This window comes from Psilocybe cubensis, chromosome 8 (assembly GCF_017499595.1).
Source record: "Psilocybe cubensis strain MGC-MH-2018 chromosome 8, whole genome shotgun sequence".
In the NCBI taxonomy this organism is placed as follows: Eukaryota; Fungi; Basidiomycota; class Agaricomycetes; order Agaricales; family Agrocybaceae; genus Psilocybe; species Psilocybe cubensis.
In genome coordinates, this window is record NC_063006.1 from 1,531,785 (window position 1) to 1,550,421 (window position 18,637).

General features: G+C 50.7%; 5 protein-coding genes across 5 annotated transcripts; 1 reads left to right on the forward strand and 4 right to left on the reverse strand.

Moving 5' to 3' along the window:
- Positions 1-2,107: 2,107 nt before the first annotated feature.
- Positions 2,108-2,764, reverse strand: JR316_0008987 (60S ribosomal protein L28; the record flags this gene model as incomplete). Its single annotated transcript, XM_047894698.1, has 4 exons — positions 2,108-2,153; positions 2,211-2,264; positions 2,328-2,546; positions 2,640-2,764. The coding sequence occupies 4 exons, from the start codon at positions 2,762-2,764 to the stop codon at positions 2,108-2,110; spliced, it is 444 nt and encodes a 147-aa protein (XP_047746157.1).
- A 714-nt stretch (positions 2,765-3,478) lies between these two features.
- Positions 3,479-4,084, forward strand: JR316_0008988 (DNA-directed RNA polymerase II subunit RPB11; the record flags this gene model as incomplete). Its single annotated transcript, XM_047894699.1, has 3 exons — positions 3,479-3,531; positions 3,594-3,683; positions 3,775-4,084. The coding sequence occupies 3 exons, from the start codon at positions 3,479-3,481 to the stop codon at positions 4,082-4,084; spliced, it is 453 nt and encodes a 150-aa protein (XP_047746158.1).
- A 386-nt stretch (positions 4,085-4,470) lies between these two features.
- Positions 4,471-6,403, reverse strand: JR316_0008989 (Mitochondrial GTPase 1; the record flags this gene model as incomplete). The annotated part of the gene is made up of 7 exons (XM_047894700.1): positions 4,471-4,952; positions 5,097-5,177; positions 5,255-5,431; positions 5,502-5,615; positions 5,696-5,798; positions 5,864-5,997; positions 6,238-6,403. The coding sequence occupies 7 exons, from the start codon at positions 6,401-6,403 to the stop codon at positions 4,471-4,473; spliced, it is 1,257 nt and encodes a 418-aa protein (XP_047746159.1).
- Positions 6,404-7,562: 1,159 nt separating this feature from the next.
- Positions 7,563-8,330, reverse strand: JR316_0008990 (uncharacterized protein; the record flags this gene model as incomplete). Its single annotated transcript, XM_047894701.1, has 1 exon — positions 7,563-8,330. The coding sequence occupies one exon, from the start codon at positions 8,328-8,330 to the stop codon at positions 7,563-7,565; it is 768 nt and encodes a 255-aa protein (XP_047746160.1).
- Positions 8,331-13,343: 5,013 nt separating this feature from the next.
- Positions 13,344-18,488, reverse strand: JR316_0008991 (Serine/threonine-protein kinase HSL1; the record flags this gene model as incomplete). The annotated part of the gene is made up of 3 exons (XM_047894702.1): positions 13,344-14,860; positions 14,934-17,535; positions 17,583-18,488. 3 exons carry the CDS (start codon positions 18,486-18,488, stop codon positions 13,344-13,346), a joined length of 5,025 nt encoding a protein of 1,674 aa, XP_047746161.1.
- Between the last annotated feature and the right edge of the window lie 149 nt (positions 18,489-18,637).

The window sequence follows — 18,637 nt, forward strand, 5'->3', positions numbered from 1 at the left end:
GAGTCGAGTTTCACGGCGCCTAAAATTGAATTACATGTATCATCTGCATGTCCTCGTCCAATTCTTAGAGAATTTATTTCATCGCTAAGTACTTAAAGGCTACTTACTGGGCAGAGGCTTTAGGTATTCTGTGCATGCTCATATCCAAAGTGCAAGTTGGAAAGCAGCAATAATGGAATGTATCCGCATCTGACCCGAGCGTTTGAGAAAATCTCCAGAGACTCTAGAATCCAGACCTCGAACCCACCTCCTAATAGCATCCCGCCAGCCAAATATCTACTGGAACAATTCAGTCAACAATATTGTATAGGATTCATATGGTCCTAATACACTAATTAACTTTACTGCTTGAACCCACTGAACCCAAAGCATCCAACTGTTCGTCTACCCTGCCGTTCGCCTGCTCGATATACAGCTTGAATACACAGAAACAACTTTGTACTTATACCTTGATCTCTATGACCGTCGATTTTTCACCCACAGCAGCCTGCTCAAAGGCCTCTGGATCGATCTCGCCTTGAGCAAGGACATCCAAAAATAGGCACGACTCCATGAATCTCAACTCCCAAGTTCAAATGCCAGATTACCTCTAAACGCATCTCTCAATCCAACGCGAGACACTCAAGACAGTAGCGCCAAGTTAAGTAATAGCCTACGCAAAATCCAGACTTGAAGCCTGAGGCCTGAGGATCAGGGCATGTGGCCACAGCGGCGGGACCGATCTAGAAAGAAACTATTACCCTCAAGCTCCTTCGGTCGAATCGAGGTATCAGTTCCAAACCTCTGCCGAAATTCCATCCAGAATACGGACATCCGAAGTAGTGGTGTTGAGATTCGCCAATACACACAGACTTCAAATATGCTCGTCAGCTCCATGCTCCATCGTTCAGGTTCAAGAATGGAACGTGAGTCTGAAAACCTTGTTTTCGTATACAACCTCAGGAAGTGTCGGAATTCCGTAAACGTTAAACAAGCACGACTCTCCATTGCCCACCACACGATTTATATCGATGCCAGTGAAGCGAAAAGCAAAAGGGAGTCGAAGCCATGTATTTACGTGAAAACCAAAAATGAATTCTGAGAATCGAAAGCAAAACCCCTATCTCATCCTTATTCGCCTCTAATTGGCTCTTCGGGCACTAATCCACCTGATAGTTCAATGAAGGAGTCAAGACAACGGCCTCTGGACAGGTCCTTACGGTCATCCTGCGAGTCGCGACTAGCCTATCCCAAAAACGAATATCACTGACACATATCTAGAGCCCATGTCGCAGTAATTTACATTATTATAACGACATAAATAGACTACTTGGAACTTCGAAATACGATAACATACACGTTAGCCTTTGAATAAGGAAACGCACCATTCTATCGCTGCCATCTACTGTCACTTCTTCTCTATCTATCTGTCTATCATTGGAACATCGATCACAATGTCCATTGGCTAGATGTGTTAAATTAGCACTCAACGGTCGCCTGATGCTAAGAGGATGACATAAATGTCAATATGCAGCTATCTTCCTCCGAGTGCAGAGTGAAAAGACAACTTATACGCATCAGAGATAAACCTAAAACAAAACATCTATATCGATCTCTCGATGACCATGAAATCCGCTAAAACCCCACAAGTATCCGTCGAATCCGAGTGCTTTCAGGGCGAAATGTGAATATGTGACTGGTCACTCGTACGTTATCGGTATTGACAGTGGGCGCGCAAGGAGCAACACGAGGATACCAATCCAAACAGGGTCATAGCCGTTCAAGAAATATTGTGGAGGTATGGAGCCAATGTGGGGTAATGACTTTATCTTCGAGTTCTAGCCATTAAGCCCCATTTTGATATAAGAACATATGTGTCGCGCACATGCTCAAAGGTTCGCAGGGTTCGTGATGACGTTGAACCCAACCACCATTGGTAACATACTTACGACAAATAACACAAGAGATAAATATAAATACCGCTATAAGATCTCAAGACCCGGAGCAGGAAAGGATCTTCATATGTTCGGTGTTCCAGCATGCAGCATGAAAGGAGCATGGGGCATGTTGCTTATTTTCATGTGTCATAAAAGAAAAAGAAGATATATGAACAGTGTGCGTAAGAGATTTAAGCAACCAATGACACAACACCGCCGGCGGCCTTGATCTTAGCCCTGCGTTAGGTGAATGAACGTCAAATTTGAGAATCTGTATAAATAGTAAAGACGCACTCAGCCTTCGCCGAAACGAAACGAGCCTTCACGATGAAAGGCAATTTTGGCAGGCTAATCATTCCACGCAATACCATCAGTACCGTGTATATTGAAAAGGGTATCGAAAACACGCACACTCCGTTGCCCAAAACTTTTCCGTATCCGGCAGCGAGAGTATCGATAACGGGAACAACGTCGGAGGTCTCAGTCAGTCCCTTCTTTTGCTCCTCGGGCACCAGACTCCACAGCTTGTCGACGTTGATGATGGGGCGCCAGTACTGGTTGCGGGTGAGGTGGAAGTGGCGCATACCAACTTTACCGAAGTAACCAGGATGGTACTTATCGAAGTTGGTACTAAAATAAGATACAGACCATGTCAGAAGTACTGTTCAACAGCAGATTTGGGAGGCGAACGTGGCAAGGTGACGAAATAATGCAGAAACTCACCGGTGGTGGTGCTGACCACCAGCAAGACCACGACCTCCCGGATGCTTGCGGTGCTTTCCTACACGACCGTGACCGGCCGATACGTGGCCGCGGTGCTTGCGTGTCTTCGAAAACCGGGAAGGCATTGTAGTCTGTAAGAGAGATGCAAAGGCGCGAAAATTAGCGGCGGGTCCAAAACAACTCGTTGATCCAACATCGCCATCCAAAACCGTCCCGACCCATCCACCTCAGAACTCCAGCTTTTTCGTCCAAACGACATGGATTCGACACCTGCGGACAATCTGGATACGATGGCGATGCATTCGAGCAAAGTTTCGAGAGAGATTCACTGACCTTGAGGAAGGGTGACGGTTTGGTGTGCCTCCTCGAAGTCCTGGCAAGATCAGTCTGCTGTTGGTTGCCACAATGTAAACAAAGCCAAACACACCGTCACCAAAATTTGCACTCTTGTTTTCTGACCCGCCTTCTTTGTCTTCTACGTTATCCCATCTAGCCGTCGTCGCTGACCCTGTTATTGTAAGTTCTATGTTTCTTTCGTTTAGAACTACATGATGGTACATATTTATTGTCGGTGAAACGATTAATGATCGCAAATTCTTGCTGATCTTTCCTTTTCTTCATTCATATGCAACCCACCGACCGTGGCTGAACCGTCTCTTCACAGGTACATTTCTTGTCGTAGTCGTTGGTGTATCACGTCCCCCACATTGTTGTCGTTTCGGTGGATAGTCGCATTCCAGAACCCTACATACCTACGTGAATCCACGCGGTCTATTATACCCCTTCTCCTGTATTTACGCCTTCACAACAGAAGATACATTTTCTGAGTTTAATCCAATATGAACGCCCCTGCTCGTCATGAAAGTTACGTCCTTGAGGACGGCGAGAAGCCGTACGTCGTTTGCATTACAGACTGAGGGGTCAATGGTTGAAACTACATTCCCTACACACCAGAGTTGAGCTCATAGAAGATACAAAGATCCCTAATGCCGCCACCATAAAGATCGTCAAGCAGGATCACACCCTTGGGAACATGTTACGAGCGTACGCCTTCTTCATTCATTCATTCATTCCCTTCTTCCTTCTCCCATACCCTGCTTTATCCAAGAAGCACTCCTGACTCACCGCTCTACAGCCAACTGCTCGCTATGCCCGAGATCCTCTTCGCAGGCTACAAAGTGCCACATCCTCTACACCCTTACTTCCTCATCAAAATCCAAACCGACGGCACAAAGACACCTCAAGCCGTGCTCGAACAAGCCTGTACAAAGTTGATTGGCACCATGTCTTCGCTCGAGACCAAATTCAAACGCGAGTTCTCTTATAAGGACATTGAAGGAACCTCCGGCGGAGTAACAGCTTCTACTGGAGAAGATCCGTACGGGACCGTTGGGGGAACTGGTGGTGGTGCATGGGGACGAGGACGAGACTATCTTGATTTCTAACTTTCTAGAATTATGCAAAGCATCTATTCGTTACCTCGTGTTCCCATTCCATATTTAGGCATTCTGTAATTTTAGCAACCCCTGTAGTAGCACATACCATTTTTTCGATCCTTGGGTAATAAACCAGCGATAATAGATTGTGTGTTTGTCTATTTCATTGATCTCGGAATTCGGGCAATTGTGCTCACATCGGTCATACGTCATGTTCAAAAGGGATGGAGTGGTATTTTCCCTACCTGATTATTTCAGCTGAGGTGGTAATCCATTCCGTCAATTTCAACAGTCCATATGTAAACAACATGAGGCGGTAAAGACCGTAAAGTAGCCAAGGAAAGCGAAAAATAAATTGACGCACAAGAGAAGATACCGCAAAACAAACGAAATCACTACCGTCTTCCACCCTTAGCCGCATGCTTCAGACGCCTTTTCTCCTTCTCCTCTAATACTGCTTTCTTTTTTATTTGCGTTTGACTGATGTTATTTTCATCAGCCTCTTCCCGTTCCGTAGCTTGTACGTATTCCTCTATCGTCTCTTCCATCTTCTGTTGGATGAGGGTTTCGGGGTTATAACCCAGCGGCGTGTCCTCCGGCTGCAGATCCCACTGAAAGTCAAAACCCCAGGCCAGAGTACGTGACGCTGGCGAATTCAGGTCTTTTGACAGGTTGGCTTCTAAACGGGGTGACGAAGCCGCAGACAAGAGCCCTCCTTCCTCGCGCCACCACCGCACAAAGTATACCGCAGCACGACTGAGATCCACCTCAGCGCCGCGCTTGATCATGCCCATACGCTTGGCAAGTAGCATCAAGAACTCTTCCACATCGTTCGTTGGGGCAGTTCCAGGCGGCAGTAACTGTAAATACGCCGGCGCTGAAATAGAAACAGGGATTAGTAAGTCCTGATTTAAATTGAATATGATAAAACCAGAGTTATGTGGCATGATGAACAACGACAAACAAAGCGTCGTTGTCATTGTCATCCACAGATTGTTGTGCATTCGGATATCGCACTTACATATGGGATTCAGCACGTTTAGTCTGTAGAGCAGATACGCAGCTAGCGCTTCCATGTCGTATAACCCTTCTTTGATGCCCGCTTTTAGGTTGAATGAAAGGTTTCTTATCAGTCTTACTGATCACCACCCTTGTGGTGTATAGATGGATGTTACGTACCGATGAGAGCAAGTTTCACTCCTCTTTCGGCGCCCTCCGCCCCACGGCCAAGGAAGGGCAACATGACTCCGGGTGTATCATATGCGTACACCAGCGGGTCTAAGGATAACTTTAACCTCGTAGACAAAGTTTGCGTCATTCCAGGGTTCGCCGAAGTCTGAAATGCTTTTGCCGTTCCTGTTAGTGGACAAATAGAATTTCATCCAACGGTCAGTAATTTAGCAAACACTGGCGGATGTTTACATACGGCCTTTAATTCCCATACTTCGAAGTGCGTTCAGTAATGTCGACTTGCCGACGTTTGGCATACCAATTACAAGGACGTTCAGCTCCATCGCGTGGGGGTACTCCTTGGCGATGTCTACAAGTGCCATTCAATAAAGCGATAAAGGGCACGGTAAATAAACAGGTCGATTCACCGAGTGATAAACGGTGACATACTTACAAGGATCTCGTTGAGAGTACGAATATCCCGTGGCCGCTGCCATGATGCGAAGAAGAGCTGCTGGTGTGGATACTTCGCAGCCATAGCCTTTCGAAAAGGCTGTTACATTCAAACGATTAGCCTCTTAATACAACGTTGTAAAGTGTAAAGTAAACCACACACACCTCCAGGCCCCACTCAGGAACAAGGTCGCGTTTATTCAACACGACAATGTGTTCGCATGCTTCAACAGCAAAGAAACGGCGACCCGGATTATTCGGATCCCATCCTCGTTCAAGCCTCCATTTTTTCAACGCACCTACACACATAAAGGGTAAGAGTTATGCCATGATAGCCGACAGGTGCAAATCAAAGTCAAGGACGCGAGGCATTGGGGCCAGACCGCCAGAGAGCACCGGTAATGAATTACGATCTAACCCATTGTGTTTGATTGCCCAATTCAAGAGGTACAAGAAGGATACGAAACATCAAGGCTATCGAACGTCCCTCGTAGGCTATAGCCTCATCCGATTGACACGCATAGAATCAACCTACATACCTTCCAAAGTCCTGTTTATACTCGTCAGCGGAAGCCGCGAGTCTCTGATTTCGAGAACGACGTTCGTCCTTTTGAGTAAAGCAGGCAGGCTCCGCGTGAACTTCATCATGTGCCCCGGGAACCATGATGGTGGTTGAGGAAGAATCGGAAATTGGGGCAAAATCATTTCAAAGAACGTATTCAGAGAACGGTGGAAATTGTAGCGGCGTCGAGAGGTTGATTTAACCAACACAGAAGGTCAAGAAGTAGAGCGAATCAAAGCTTCCCGTTATCTAAGCTAGTTTCGACCCAAACGGCGCGTCGAGTTGATCTCCTCGAGTCGTTGGAAAGTCCGGTCAAACGCGGGTTGGTCAGAAAAGTTGCCGTGACTTGGGACCAGAACTTCGGGCAGCGTGTATGGTGACAATGGTGTGAATTGGAAGGCTTAAGTGGGGTAGATGGGCTAGAAAGATTCTCCTCCAGCCTTTTGAGCACTTGGGCCTCCCGAAGAGCTACACCGACGATGGAGATGGGGGTAGAACTATGAGGTCAAAATTAAATTGGCAGCTTGGCGACTGTTGAGATGGTTGTTGTTGTCTATTTGCTTTCAGAGGCACTGGCGGCCCGAAGCATTTCCTTTTTCAACACAATTACCTAAATTTTGCGCCGATCATGAGTGCCATTGAAGACGCCCAACAGGCGCGCCGGGATGAACCAGCATAACTGACAAGAATGGTTGGTTGAACGGCATATATTGTTATGAATTATGAGCCTATATCAAAGAGACACTGTTGTTCTACCTACCATATTTTGAAAGAAAACCGCGGCTGGGTATACAAGACTAAGTCAAAATTTCGGAGCCTTTCGAGAACCAAAAATGAAGTCATGCCAAAACACAAAACTAGAAAGTTGGAGCGGGACAAGAGTACAAGAGAGAGAAGAGAAAGATATTAACCGAACTTGCAAAGAAGCTAACAAATCAAGGACGAAAGAAGGATAGTACGATTGATGATGGGGCTACTAGACAATACACGGTAGTGCGACAGTTATGAAGTGAAAGAAAGATGTAAGACAAAAGGAAAGCAGAAGGGTAAGTCTTTGAAGATAACAGCCAACGCGCGAAGTAAATCTGCAGTCTACCAGAAATTGCGGTGTTCGTTGCCAGTATGGATATTTACGGAATAGTGTTCCGTCGGGGGCGAGCGACGAAGAGACGGCGGCGACCACCATAGTGGATTTGAATCCTTCCAAAACATAGGCAGATAATGTCCAAAGCATATAAAGAGCTAAATGACAGAAGATGAGCAAAATTGAACCGTTAGATGAGTCAATACGGTGACTCACATCTACAGCCAATGCTGATTGCCAACACCGATGCCATCGAAATTTTTCCCGCTCCTCGTGCGTCGTTCCTGCAGAAGAGGCACAGCATCCAGATTGATGAGTTTATCGGAGGGTGGAGGCGAGCCTTCTACCCAGCCCTTCCAACCTTTCTTCGCTGCCGCCCGTTTCTTACGCGGACGCGGTGGCGCCGATAAAGTGGTCGACTGCAACTCAACTGCTGTCTCCTCATCGTCATCATGTGGTGTATGCGGCCGTTTCGACGAGGTGCGGGATGTGCTTGATGAGATGGAGGGACCGGGTGTAGAAGCAGGAGTCGAAGCTAATCGACGCGGGGATAAGGTAGGGGAAGGTGTGACCGAGACCGACCGTTGAACGCCAGGTATGAAGATTGTAGGCCGTGCTCTCCAGAAGGACGCGACGGTGTTACTGGCTGCAGCAGGGGGTGGATTCAACGCACTGGTGCTGGGATAATTGCCCTCTGCAGTCGCGCGACTATGCTCCTCCGCCAGCTCTTTCTGACGCTGACGCGCAGCAGCCTTCAATTTCCTCTTTTCCTCCCGCTTCTGCTCCTTCTTCTCAAGCTTCCTCTTCTGGCGCGCCTCCTCGTCTCTCTCTACTTCCTTGTACGGACCAACGCCATTGAGCAGGCTTGTGAGGACATCTCTGGGAGGCCGGGGATCAAAGGCACCGGCCATAACAGCGGTCGCATTTCGTCTGATATGCTTATTGGGGTGAAGAGACATGTTGTGGCGAGGGATAAGGATGGTCATTGGCCAAGGGAGGTGTTGGGGTTAAAAAGAGGAGGCAAATGGCGGTGGAGTCGTGGTTTGGAAGCAATTGACTTGTTGTACTCTTACGGCACAAACGAAGCATCAACAAACAAGTCACACAGCTGCACGTGCCTACAGGAACCCTTCAAGTTTTTCCTGAACGATCGATGAAGATAAATCTAATATCAGGATCTATCTCCTTCCAGTCTTCCATTCTCTGAAAGGTATCCAAACCTTTTCCATTTCATCTCCTGTGCACCTTCTAAAGGCCTTTTGTCTGCTAGCATCACCTTCATCCCCTGTTACCATTTCCTGCCCTTTTCTGTGCCTCGTTGTTTCCCGACCCATGCAAGGCCACAAGCCGCGGAATCAATCACACTGCAAACGGATTCCGGCTAGGATCCTGACCAATTGCGGGGTTGGGCGCCCTCTTTGTTCTCACCCACTTTAATTTAGAACAACCAGTCAGCTGTCCATCTTGGGAAAGGTTCTCATTTCTTCTCGTAGCTTCCGGTCCTTCACCGTTGTTGAGATCTTCTCCCGGGAGCAGGTACGCAAATCCGTTCCCTTGTATTTACAATTTCAAAACCGTTGCTGCCTGATTATAACAAAAGTTTGCTTTGTGCCATGGGAAAATCTGCGATGACTACTACACATCGCCTAGTCCGCACAGGCCACCTATACAACTTATTGCATATTAGGACATGTCCAAGAAACCCAGGTACACCAGTCAGCGCCGGGTTTCAGCATTGTTGCTGGGATTCCGAGGCCTGTGCTACGGACCTCGACGGGTTATCTCACATAATTCTATTCACGTATTTTTATCACTGCCACCTTTCCCTGATAATACATACCGATATCATCTACCAATACGATGAACACTAATTTTGTGACTGACTGCGAAGGCTATCTAGGACTCCTGATGCAGCGCTAAGTTTTTCAACATGATGATCTGTTTATCAAGACTTCTTGGATAAGGATTCCTGGGATTCCCGCAGTCGCCGCTTTGCACATTTCCTTTTTTGAACATGGCTTGGTCTCCTCCAACTAATCAAACGCTGAAGTCTCCATATATTCTTCCGAAATGTTGACCAACTCAGTGGCCGATGATGAGGTGAGAAGCCATTAATTATCGTCGCTACAGGTGGGAAACCATAGCGAAAGAGCCATTGTGTCGGCACTCAAAAAGGAAATTAGATTAGATTCCATACCGGAGACTTCTATAGAACATCATAGAATACGAACTGAATGCTACTAACTACAGTAACTCATATCGTGACTACTGGAAAGGGATGAGCTTTGGGGCGGGCGGTCAACGGCGGTACCTCTTAATTCGAGGCACTAGCCACATACCAATTGCTTGGCAGAATTGCTCACATGCGGGATCCGGAACGACTACGCCTGGACAAATACAGATACCACTGCCTTGCGCTTGTCGCGCCTTTAGTTTCTTGAAACGGGTGGGAGAGTGCACAAACTCCACACGCCTGTCTGCAGGCATTGATTTCTTTTAAAAAAAGTCGTCTTCTATATGACACGAGTCATTGGATATTTCTCCGGGAAGCATGGAGGTATTTGGCAGATTGGCGCTCAGGTTTTTTCAGAAGCACTCTAAATGCTTAACAATGCATATGATTACTTGTACTCTCAGGCGGTCTGAAGATGTAAAATATCTTAATTTAGATGCTGAAATTCCTAGTCAACATGAGGCTGATGCAGCCTGCTCCACCGACGAAATATCATTTCGTCGAAAACTATCAACCTTGAATGAGACGCATACGAGACTAGTAAACCCATCCGTTAATAAGCGTTTGACACCCTAGGAGCGTCCAATATCTAACCACAGTAATTCTTGCGTTGAACAAAGACAATTCCAATAACCTCTTGTTTTTTTGGGGAGCACGTGGTCCCAGCCAGATATGCGCGAGTACACACACCGTCAATGTGCCGTCTTTTGTCCGGAAGTATTTCATATTTGCCTCGTTTTCGAAGTCTGGCAACGAACGACAAAGCAAAGACTTTGTAAAGGCCACAAGCAACGTGGTTGCGCATCACTCCTGCTGGTAATCATCTCTTAACCTTGTTCTTCAAGTTCTCGCTTATTTTCAGGGATGATTTACCAGCTTTGGTCTTTTTCACCTCTAAAAATTGGCCCGAATTGGCTATATAGTAATTTTCGCCTCATTGAGGAATTATTTCGTTCAAACATCGTTAACCTCGAGGTGTCGACGATGGTGTCCATTGTTACTCGTGAGTCGTGGCCATGCACGAATAATTCTCCCACCATCCGCCATGTAAGCCGAGCGGTCACCGGTCCCCAATTGTGCTTCCATTCGAGTCAACAATGGCAGAAAATAACTCTCTTTTGTATGTCGACTCGACACACACAATGAAGCACCTAGTAACTGACTGACTGACTCACACAATTGTATCCATCCTCCCAAGGCAAACTCCCTTTATCCCACCAGCAGGTATGACGCAGCCCATTACTAGGAAAAGATACGCGTCGGAGCTAAGCCTGTCTCTTACTCCATTCTGCCACTAGTCACAATCGCGTATCCACTTAGCTGGCCTGGCCGGATCCTGAGGAATCCCAGGTTCAGACCTCGCCCCAGCATGTCGGCGGAGGGGGGTTGGGGGGTCCGCTGCCAGGCCATGCCTGCCCAGATCTTTGTTTGTACGTGCCCCCCGTCTGATGGTTACCGCACGCACGGGATGCATACCATGCCAAACATTCGTCCAGTCCAGCCGTAGGCCCATAGTATCGTGCTTAAGCACGATTATCGCCGTACACGCCCCCACCCACCCACCTGGCCCCCCATAATCCATCCCCTCTACCCCTTCCCGAATCATCAAATCCGAGTCCGAGGCGATGACGGATGGGAGCCTGGCACACCCTCCCGGAAACGTCCAATCCCAACCCATCCCCCAAAAGCAACACAAAAATACACGCTCAGAGGCATCTCTGGAGCGGGAAGCCGCGATATGGAATCAGAATTGAGATATTGTGTGACAGAGCGTGGTGACGCATTGGCTTGTCAGGAAAGCTGGGCCCCCGGTTTTGGCCCATAAATACGCTTATGAAGTGTAGAAATGGCATCCTCCCCCGGCCTTAAAAATGGGTGCATAATAGGGGGTGTGCAGGGGTGAACGTAAGGTGGCCATGAGTTACAGGTTTTTCCCACAAAGATGCGATAGATCTTGGAAGCGCAGAACTCTGCCCGAAAGGGCAATATTGAGAAATGGCCCGTCCGTGCTTGCGCAGGCTGCCACAGAGACATGGGCGAGCGCGTCTATAATTTAGTAGAGAGTCTGGTGAACATACTTACCGCTGCGCAGGCGGTCTAATGTCTTATCCAGAGCTAAATAGACCATTATTTAAAGCTAAACCCAATGAGCGAGCGCAAGACTATTTACTAGCTTACTTACCATGCTCCCTACTAACACAAACACAGCCTTAACGCACCACACCCTCTCCAAGCACCTCAACCACTACACCCACACCCACCTACCTCAACCACCCCATTAAATCTCACCTCCCAACCACCCAAAAAAAAGGCGCATCACAGATTATCTCTAAAATAAAATCCCAAAGCCCAACCCAACCCTCAAACATACACCATACACCTCTCCAACAAAGATACACAGGGGAATCACACAGTCCGCTAATCTCCCAGCACAACAATCACACTAACAGCCCAACAAACACCCCCTTCCAATCCATCCATCGCGCCAGACAACGGCTCGAAGCGACAGGGCGATGGCGGTGCGGTCGAGATACGACCGCACCCAGCCCCTTACGCACCTTCCACTGCAACACCATCGCTCGATATTCCGTTTGGAGTGAGGTAGGTAATATGAGGCCGATATGTATTTTGTTCTGGCTCGACTTTGGAGTCCGCCAGCGATGTATGCACGCTCGTATCGAATATACACTCTTTGGGTACGACTACCCAATTAGGACATCACACTCGGCCCGTTCCCCGTGCTCACCCCACCGTAACTCATCTCAACGAAGGCACTCGCATTGTATTCATAGAAAGAACGCGGGTTCTTACGGCTCATAATCATCTTGACTTCTCTCAGACCAAGAAGGCAAGGAAGTTTACGGAAAAGACATTCCGTTCTTACTTTTTTTTGCTCAGAATTGAAAAAAACCGCTGATCATCCATCGGGTTCCGCAGAAGAGTCATAGTCATCCTGACATGTGGGTTACATGATCTCGTAGTTAACACTACTAACACACAACATATCTCGTACACCGTACACCATACACCCATCCCGCATTACCCCGGTACCCCTCCAACCGACCGCTGCCACTGTACAGCCCACCAGACGAATACGAGGCAAAAAAAACGAGTCACATCGATCCAACTCGAACGGACCGCACGAGATCGAAGGGATCAGAAATCACTAGTCACTAGTCAAGCTTCAAGCTTCAAGAGTCATAAATCTGCCCGATAACGCGAAACGCGTCCAGAAGAATGATGGGTGATCTTGTTTTTTTTTTTTTTCCAAGTGTCGTTTTTGTTCCGTCCGTCCGGCCGTCCGTCTGTCTATCTGTCTGCTACCCGTTGACATTCTTCTACCCGTCCCATCCTCCAGGGAGGAGACCGTATCACATCATATGATATCAGAAAACCCAGACTAATAAACCCATCCCATAGATGAAAAACAAAATTCCCAAAAAATAAGATCGCAAGGCGAGGGAAGGGTCCTAGAGTAGAATAGAGTATAGTAGACCCGCTACAACCAGTCAGAACAGCCAGCTTCCAGCCTCAAGATGACGTTAAAAGATCCAAATCCAGTAGATCCAGTAAAGGTGTAAAGGTATAGGCCAAGTCTCCAGTCGCCAGTCGCCAGTTGCCAGTCGCCAGCCTAGCAGCCTCCAAGAACGTAGTTGCCAGAACACAATCCCAGAGAAAGAAAGAAAAATCACACAAGCTCCAAGTCCAAGTCGCCAGCAAAAAACCACCAAGCATCCACACGCCCAAAAAACCCCAGAAAATCAACTCACACACCCATCCTCTGACCCTGCACCTGCACCTGCATCTGCGGCTGTACATGCATCTGCCCATCCGCATATGGAGCCGGGGTCATAGGCGGGAGCGCAGGACTAAAGCACGGGTACTGATACGGGTGCTGGTCTCCAGGACTCACTCTCGTCGCAGTACCTCCACCTCCAGCAACGCCGCGTGACACATTACCACCACCACCACCACCACCGACGACAGCCAAACCCACCGAAGCAGACCGCGCATACTCCTCCTTGAGCCTCTTCCACACCGCTCTAAACGTCGACATCGACCCCTTCTCATGCACCAGCGCAATTATACACTGACACCCATGCGGGATCTCGTATCTCCCATTCGCATTGGCATTCACACTCGCGCTGGTACTCGCGCTGGTGTTGTGAGAGTTTGAGCTGGAATTGGAGTGGAAATTGAAATTGGCGCCGGAGGGTGACGGCGCGGATATAGGCACCGACACCGAGGAGCTATGATAAGACGCCGCGCGCCCAAGGAGCATACTCGCCCGAGCACGGGGGCCCGGTGCAACCGCCGCCCCCACCGCCGCCGTCGTTGTCGGCGCAGCAGCGACTGGATTTGCACCCATACCCATACCCGCAACCGTACCCGCAACCGTACCACCCACCACAGCACTGCCCGCACCAGGCGGTAACGGCGTCACCGGCGTCATCGGCGCAGACGACGGCTCCTCCATCGTAGGTGAGAGCATCAGCGCATTTTGATGTGTCGCATACTGCGGTGCCTGCTGCTGTTGCTGGTGCTGGTGCTGCTGGTGTTGGTGTTGGTATTGGTACTGCTGCTCGCCAGGCGTCCCAACAGGACTACCACCCGCACCACCCGCAACACCCCTAATCTCAACACGGAACCTAACACTCTTAAGCGTCGTCCCCGTCCCCGGATCAACCACAGACTGGTCAATCCGACATAACAGAATCTCGCTCGTATGTCCCGTATATCCTCCATCAACCGCAGATCCCGCTGCACCATCCCCAGACACATGCACATTCCCAGACACATGCCCAGACACAGGCGGCGCACCACCAACACCCACAACACCCACACCCATACCCTCCAACACACCTCGCACAACACCCACCGTCCTCCTCAAATCCTGCACCGAATACAACAACCCAGGCCCCGTCCCCCCTCCAAACCCATACGCACCAAGATTCGACGACCCGCCCGACCCTTGTTTCCAACTGAACAAACTCGAGAACCAGCCTTTGAACTCGCCTACAACGGGCGAGGCGAGGATCTTGTGTGCGTGTGTGGTTGTGTGTGGATGGTGCGTGGTGGTATTTGACGTGTGCGGGTGTGAGTGAGAGTGTGCGTGGGTGGTGTTGGAGTTGGTGTGGTAGGGCATAGGTGAGTGCATTGGTGATGGTGCAGGCGAGGACGCGTAGAACAGCGGAGAAGCGAGTGCTCCACCAAGTGTAGCGCGTCGCGCTGCGTGGTGATGTCCATGACCCGTATTAAGAGACGGTAAATCAAGCGGTGGTGCTAGAAAAAATAATAAAAAAGCATAAGAAATAATAATAATAATAACCCAGAAAAAAAGAGAAAACAAACTCACGTCTCCCTTTCCTCTCAGCCTTTGTTTTCTTCTCCTTTTTCTCCTCTTTCTCTTTCTCCTTCTCTTTATCCCTTTCCTTCTCTCTCTCTTTTTCCCTCTCCTTTTCCTTCTTCATCTTCACAAGCGCCTGCACATGCTGCGCATACCCCCCTCCTCCTCCCGCCCCATTCCCCCCTCCATTCCCCCCTCCTCCTTGATTCCCACCCCCACTCACACCCCCTCCCCCTTGATTCACACCCCCACCACCACCACCACCCAAATCCCTCCCATTCCCAATCCCACCCCCACTCTGCACCCCAATTGCAAGCCCCTGATAACCGCCCACCTTCCGGCCCACCCTCTCCGGATTAGTATCCCCATGCGCTTCAGCAGCACTCACGCTCACGTGGCTCCAGCTCTCTTCGCCTTCTTCGTCTTCTTCCTCATCTTCTTCCTCCTGAGCGTGGTGCTCGTGGTGCTCGTGGTTTTTGACGTTGAGGTTGGCGTTGTGGTTGTGGGCGGGGTCATTGGCGTCGGTATTAGCACTGTGGTTTTTGACGTTTGGATAGTTGGCGCTAGCATCCCCAACAACCACACCCTCCACCAAATACCCCTCATAAGGATTATACCCGCCCTCATACACATCCTCATCTCCTAAACCCCCACCATTCCCCTGATTAAGCGGTAAATGCAGTTCAGCGAGTACATCTGCCTCATGATACGCAGGCTGAATGACATGTAACGCCTCCTTGTCTTTGTCCTTGTCTTTAACCCTGTCATTGTCCTTGTCATTTTCCTTGTCCGCGGAGGCTCGTTTCTGTGTCAGAATCTGGTGCGCGCCAGCGTGTGCATGAACATGGGGGTGTGCATGAGTGTGAGTACCAGCGTGCGCATTCTCCTTATCCGCCTCATCCACCCTCTCCCTACGCTCCCCAACACCAACACCAACACCAGTCATACCCTCCACTACGATCTCCATATCATTCTCATCATGCCCATGCGTAGCAGGTACAGGCGACGAACCCAACGGAGAACCCAAAGGAGAAGGAGGCGGCGCCTGCGTCACAGCCTGCACAAGCTCATTCACCTTCCGCGCCACATCCTCCACTGTGCGTTGGAGCTGTGCGTTTTCGGTGCGTGGTGCTGTCAGGAGCGGGAGCGCTTGCGCGTGGGTGTTTGCGTGGGGGTGTGGATGGACGTGAGCGTGAGGATGAGCGTGGGTCGGGGCTTGTGCGTGGGCTTGTGCATGGACGTGGGCCGGGGCCGGGGATTGTGCATGGACGTGTGGGTGTACAGGGCCATGTGCATATCCATGTGTATTGGAATTAGAATCTGAACTTGCAGAACCAGCAGCACTCGCATGCCCAGAGTTCCCAGCGCGCGATCTCCCAGAACCCCCCTGCCCATGCCCATGTGCATGAGCACGCGCCTGCAACTGCTGCAAATGCTGCGAAAATCCCATCGCGTGCATATGACTCTGTCCTTGTCCCTGTCCTTGTCCATGTCCACTACCCTGTCCTTGTCCGCTTCCCTGTCCCTGTCCGCTTCCCTGTCCCTGTCCCTGTCCAACCCCACCGCCAGATCCAGACCCAGAACCCGACCCAGGACCCGAATACGTCCACCCCCTCTTCGGCGCGCCAAACGCGCGCGTACCCTGTGACGATCCCGTGACCGTTCCCATTTTTTGACCAATCACAGCGTTCGTTCCCACGCCTAGCACATGCGGCTGTGGGACTTGTTGTGTCTGCGTCTGCGTTTGCGGTTGTGTTGGTGGGAGCGAGGATGGGTGCGTCTGCGTTTGCGAGGGTGCGGGCGGGGCCGACTGAACGAGCACAGGAGGCGCAGGAGTGCGCGGTATCGCGCTCGACGAGACATGGTGCTGCGGATTCGCATTCGCATGGCTGACGGTGTGTATATGCAAAGGCAACGATCCGTCCGTAACTGTCCGTCTGCGCGAGGGCGCTGCGTCCGAGGTCGTCGTCGTCGTGCTAGTAGTAGTCGTCGTAGAAGGATAAGGCGGTGGAGGCGGGGAGAACACAGGGCTCGGAGCAGGTTCATCATCATCTGCAGCAGCATCAGCAGCAGTTGAAGCGGGGATCCTAGGCGCTTGGACCTCATACTGCCTCAGCCCGCTCTCGAGCTCCCATCCAAGGTTGAAATTAACCTTCGCCATCTCCTCTTCCGCCGTCTCGCCCTGGCCTGAAAGACCCACACCCAGCGCCAACCCATCCTCCCGCCTCCGCCCACCCGCTTCTTCTCTGTACCTCCCAAGAAGGAAATAAAATGCTTTGGCATGCACACCGCGTCCCTGGGGCGCACACAGGTCGCGTTTGATGACATCGCCAGCGGGATCCGCGTGCCGCCCCCAAATGATGCGGAGGGACGCAAAGAGCTCGGCGTCGATATGTGCAGGCGAGGGCAGCGGGCGTGCGAGGAGCGAGGGGGACGGTGGCAGCGGCGGGGGGAGGAGGGTGTATGTGAGTGTTGTCTGTGTTTGGTGCTGCGTTTGGTGGGCGGATGGTGGGTGGGAAGAGGAAGAGGAGAGCGGGCGGGGCGGGGCGGGGCATGTGAATGGGATAGAGGTGTGTGTGAGCAGCCAGGGATGTGTGAGGATCTCGGGAATCTGTATTGTGTTAGTAGTTAATAGGAACAAGAGAGACTGAGACTGACGGTAATGCGCTGTTTGACGTCGACGATGAGCATCTTGCTGAGGAGGTCCTTGGCGAGGGGGTCGATCCAGGTAGGCATGTCGTACTTGCCGCTCTTGACTTTGGCGAGGAGGTTGCGGACGTTCTTGTCGTCGAAAGGGAGGCGGCCTGTGAGGAGAGCGTAGAGGATAACACCGCAGCTCCAGATGTCCGTCGCGTTTCCCTGGTACTTTTCGCCGTTGACGATCTCTGGGCTGGCGTAGTGGGGTGAGCCGCAGCTCGTCTCTAGCTGAAGGGCGGGCGGGGCAAAGGCGGCCATGCCCCAGTCGGCGATTTTGATCTGGGGCGGGGCGAGAGAGGCGATGAGGATGTTCTCTGGCTTGAGGTCGCGGTGGATGATGGAAAATGTATGGGCGTAGTTGAGGCCGTAGACGATCTGGCGAAAGTAGATGAGAGCCTCGTTGGGGGGTAGTCTGCCGCGGTTGACGAGAAAATCAAAGAGCTCGCCGCCCTCGACGTACTCGAGGACGAGGAAGAGCTCAGTGGGGCCCTCGTAGACGTCGTATATGCGCATGATGTTGGGGTGGTTCATGAGTTTCATCATGGTGATCTCGCGGTCTATGCCGAGGCGCTGTTTCTCAGACTTTGCAGCGCGGGTGGCGAGAGACGCGCGGGAGGAGACGAGGGGGGCGACGGGGAGGATTTTGACGGCGGCGAGTTGACCGGTGCGGCGGTGGCGGGCGATCTTGACGCGACCTGAGGCGCCCTTGCCGACGCACTCGCCGAGGATCCAGGGGCCGATGGACTTTGGGTCAGTGGGGAGGTCAAAGGCGGCAGCACCGCCTGCAGCGGCCTTTTCCTTTGCCCAGCGAGTGCCGAGGGGAGCAGTGTACTTGATAGGAGGTGGGCGTGGGGGCGAGTCAGGCATAGTGGATAGGCTGTGAGCACGACCAGCGGGCGATGATGGAGTAGGTGTAAGGAAGCCAGAAACAGCCAGCCGCATCTTATCTATGTAGTCGTGTGACGTGACAGGGTATATTCACCGTCACGGATATTTTGCACTGTCTGCGCAAGTCT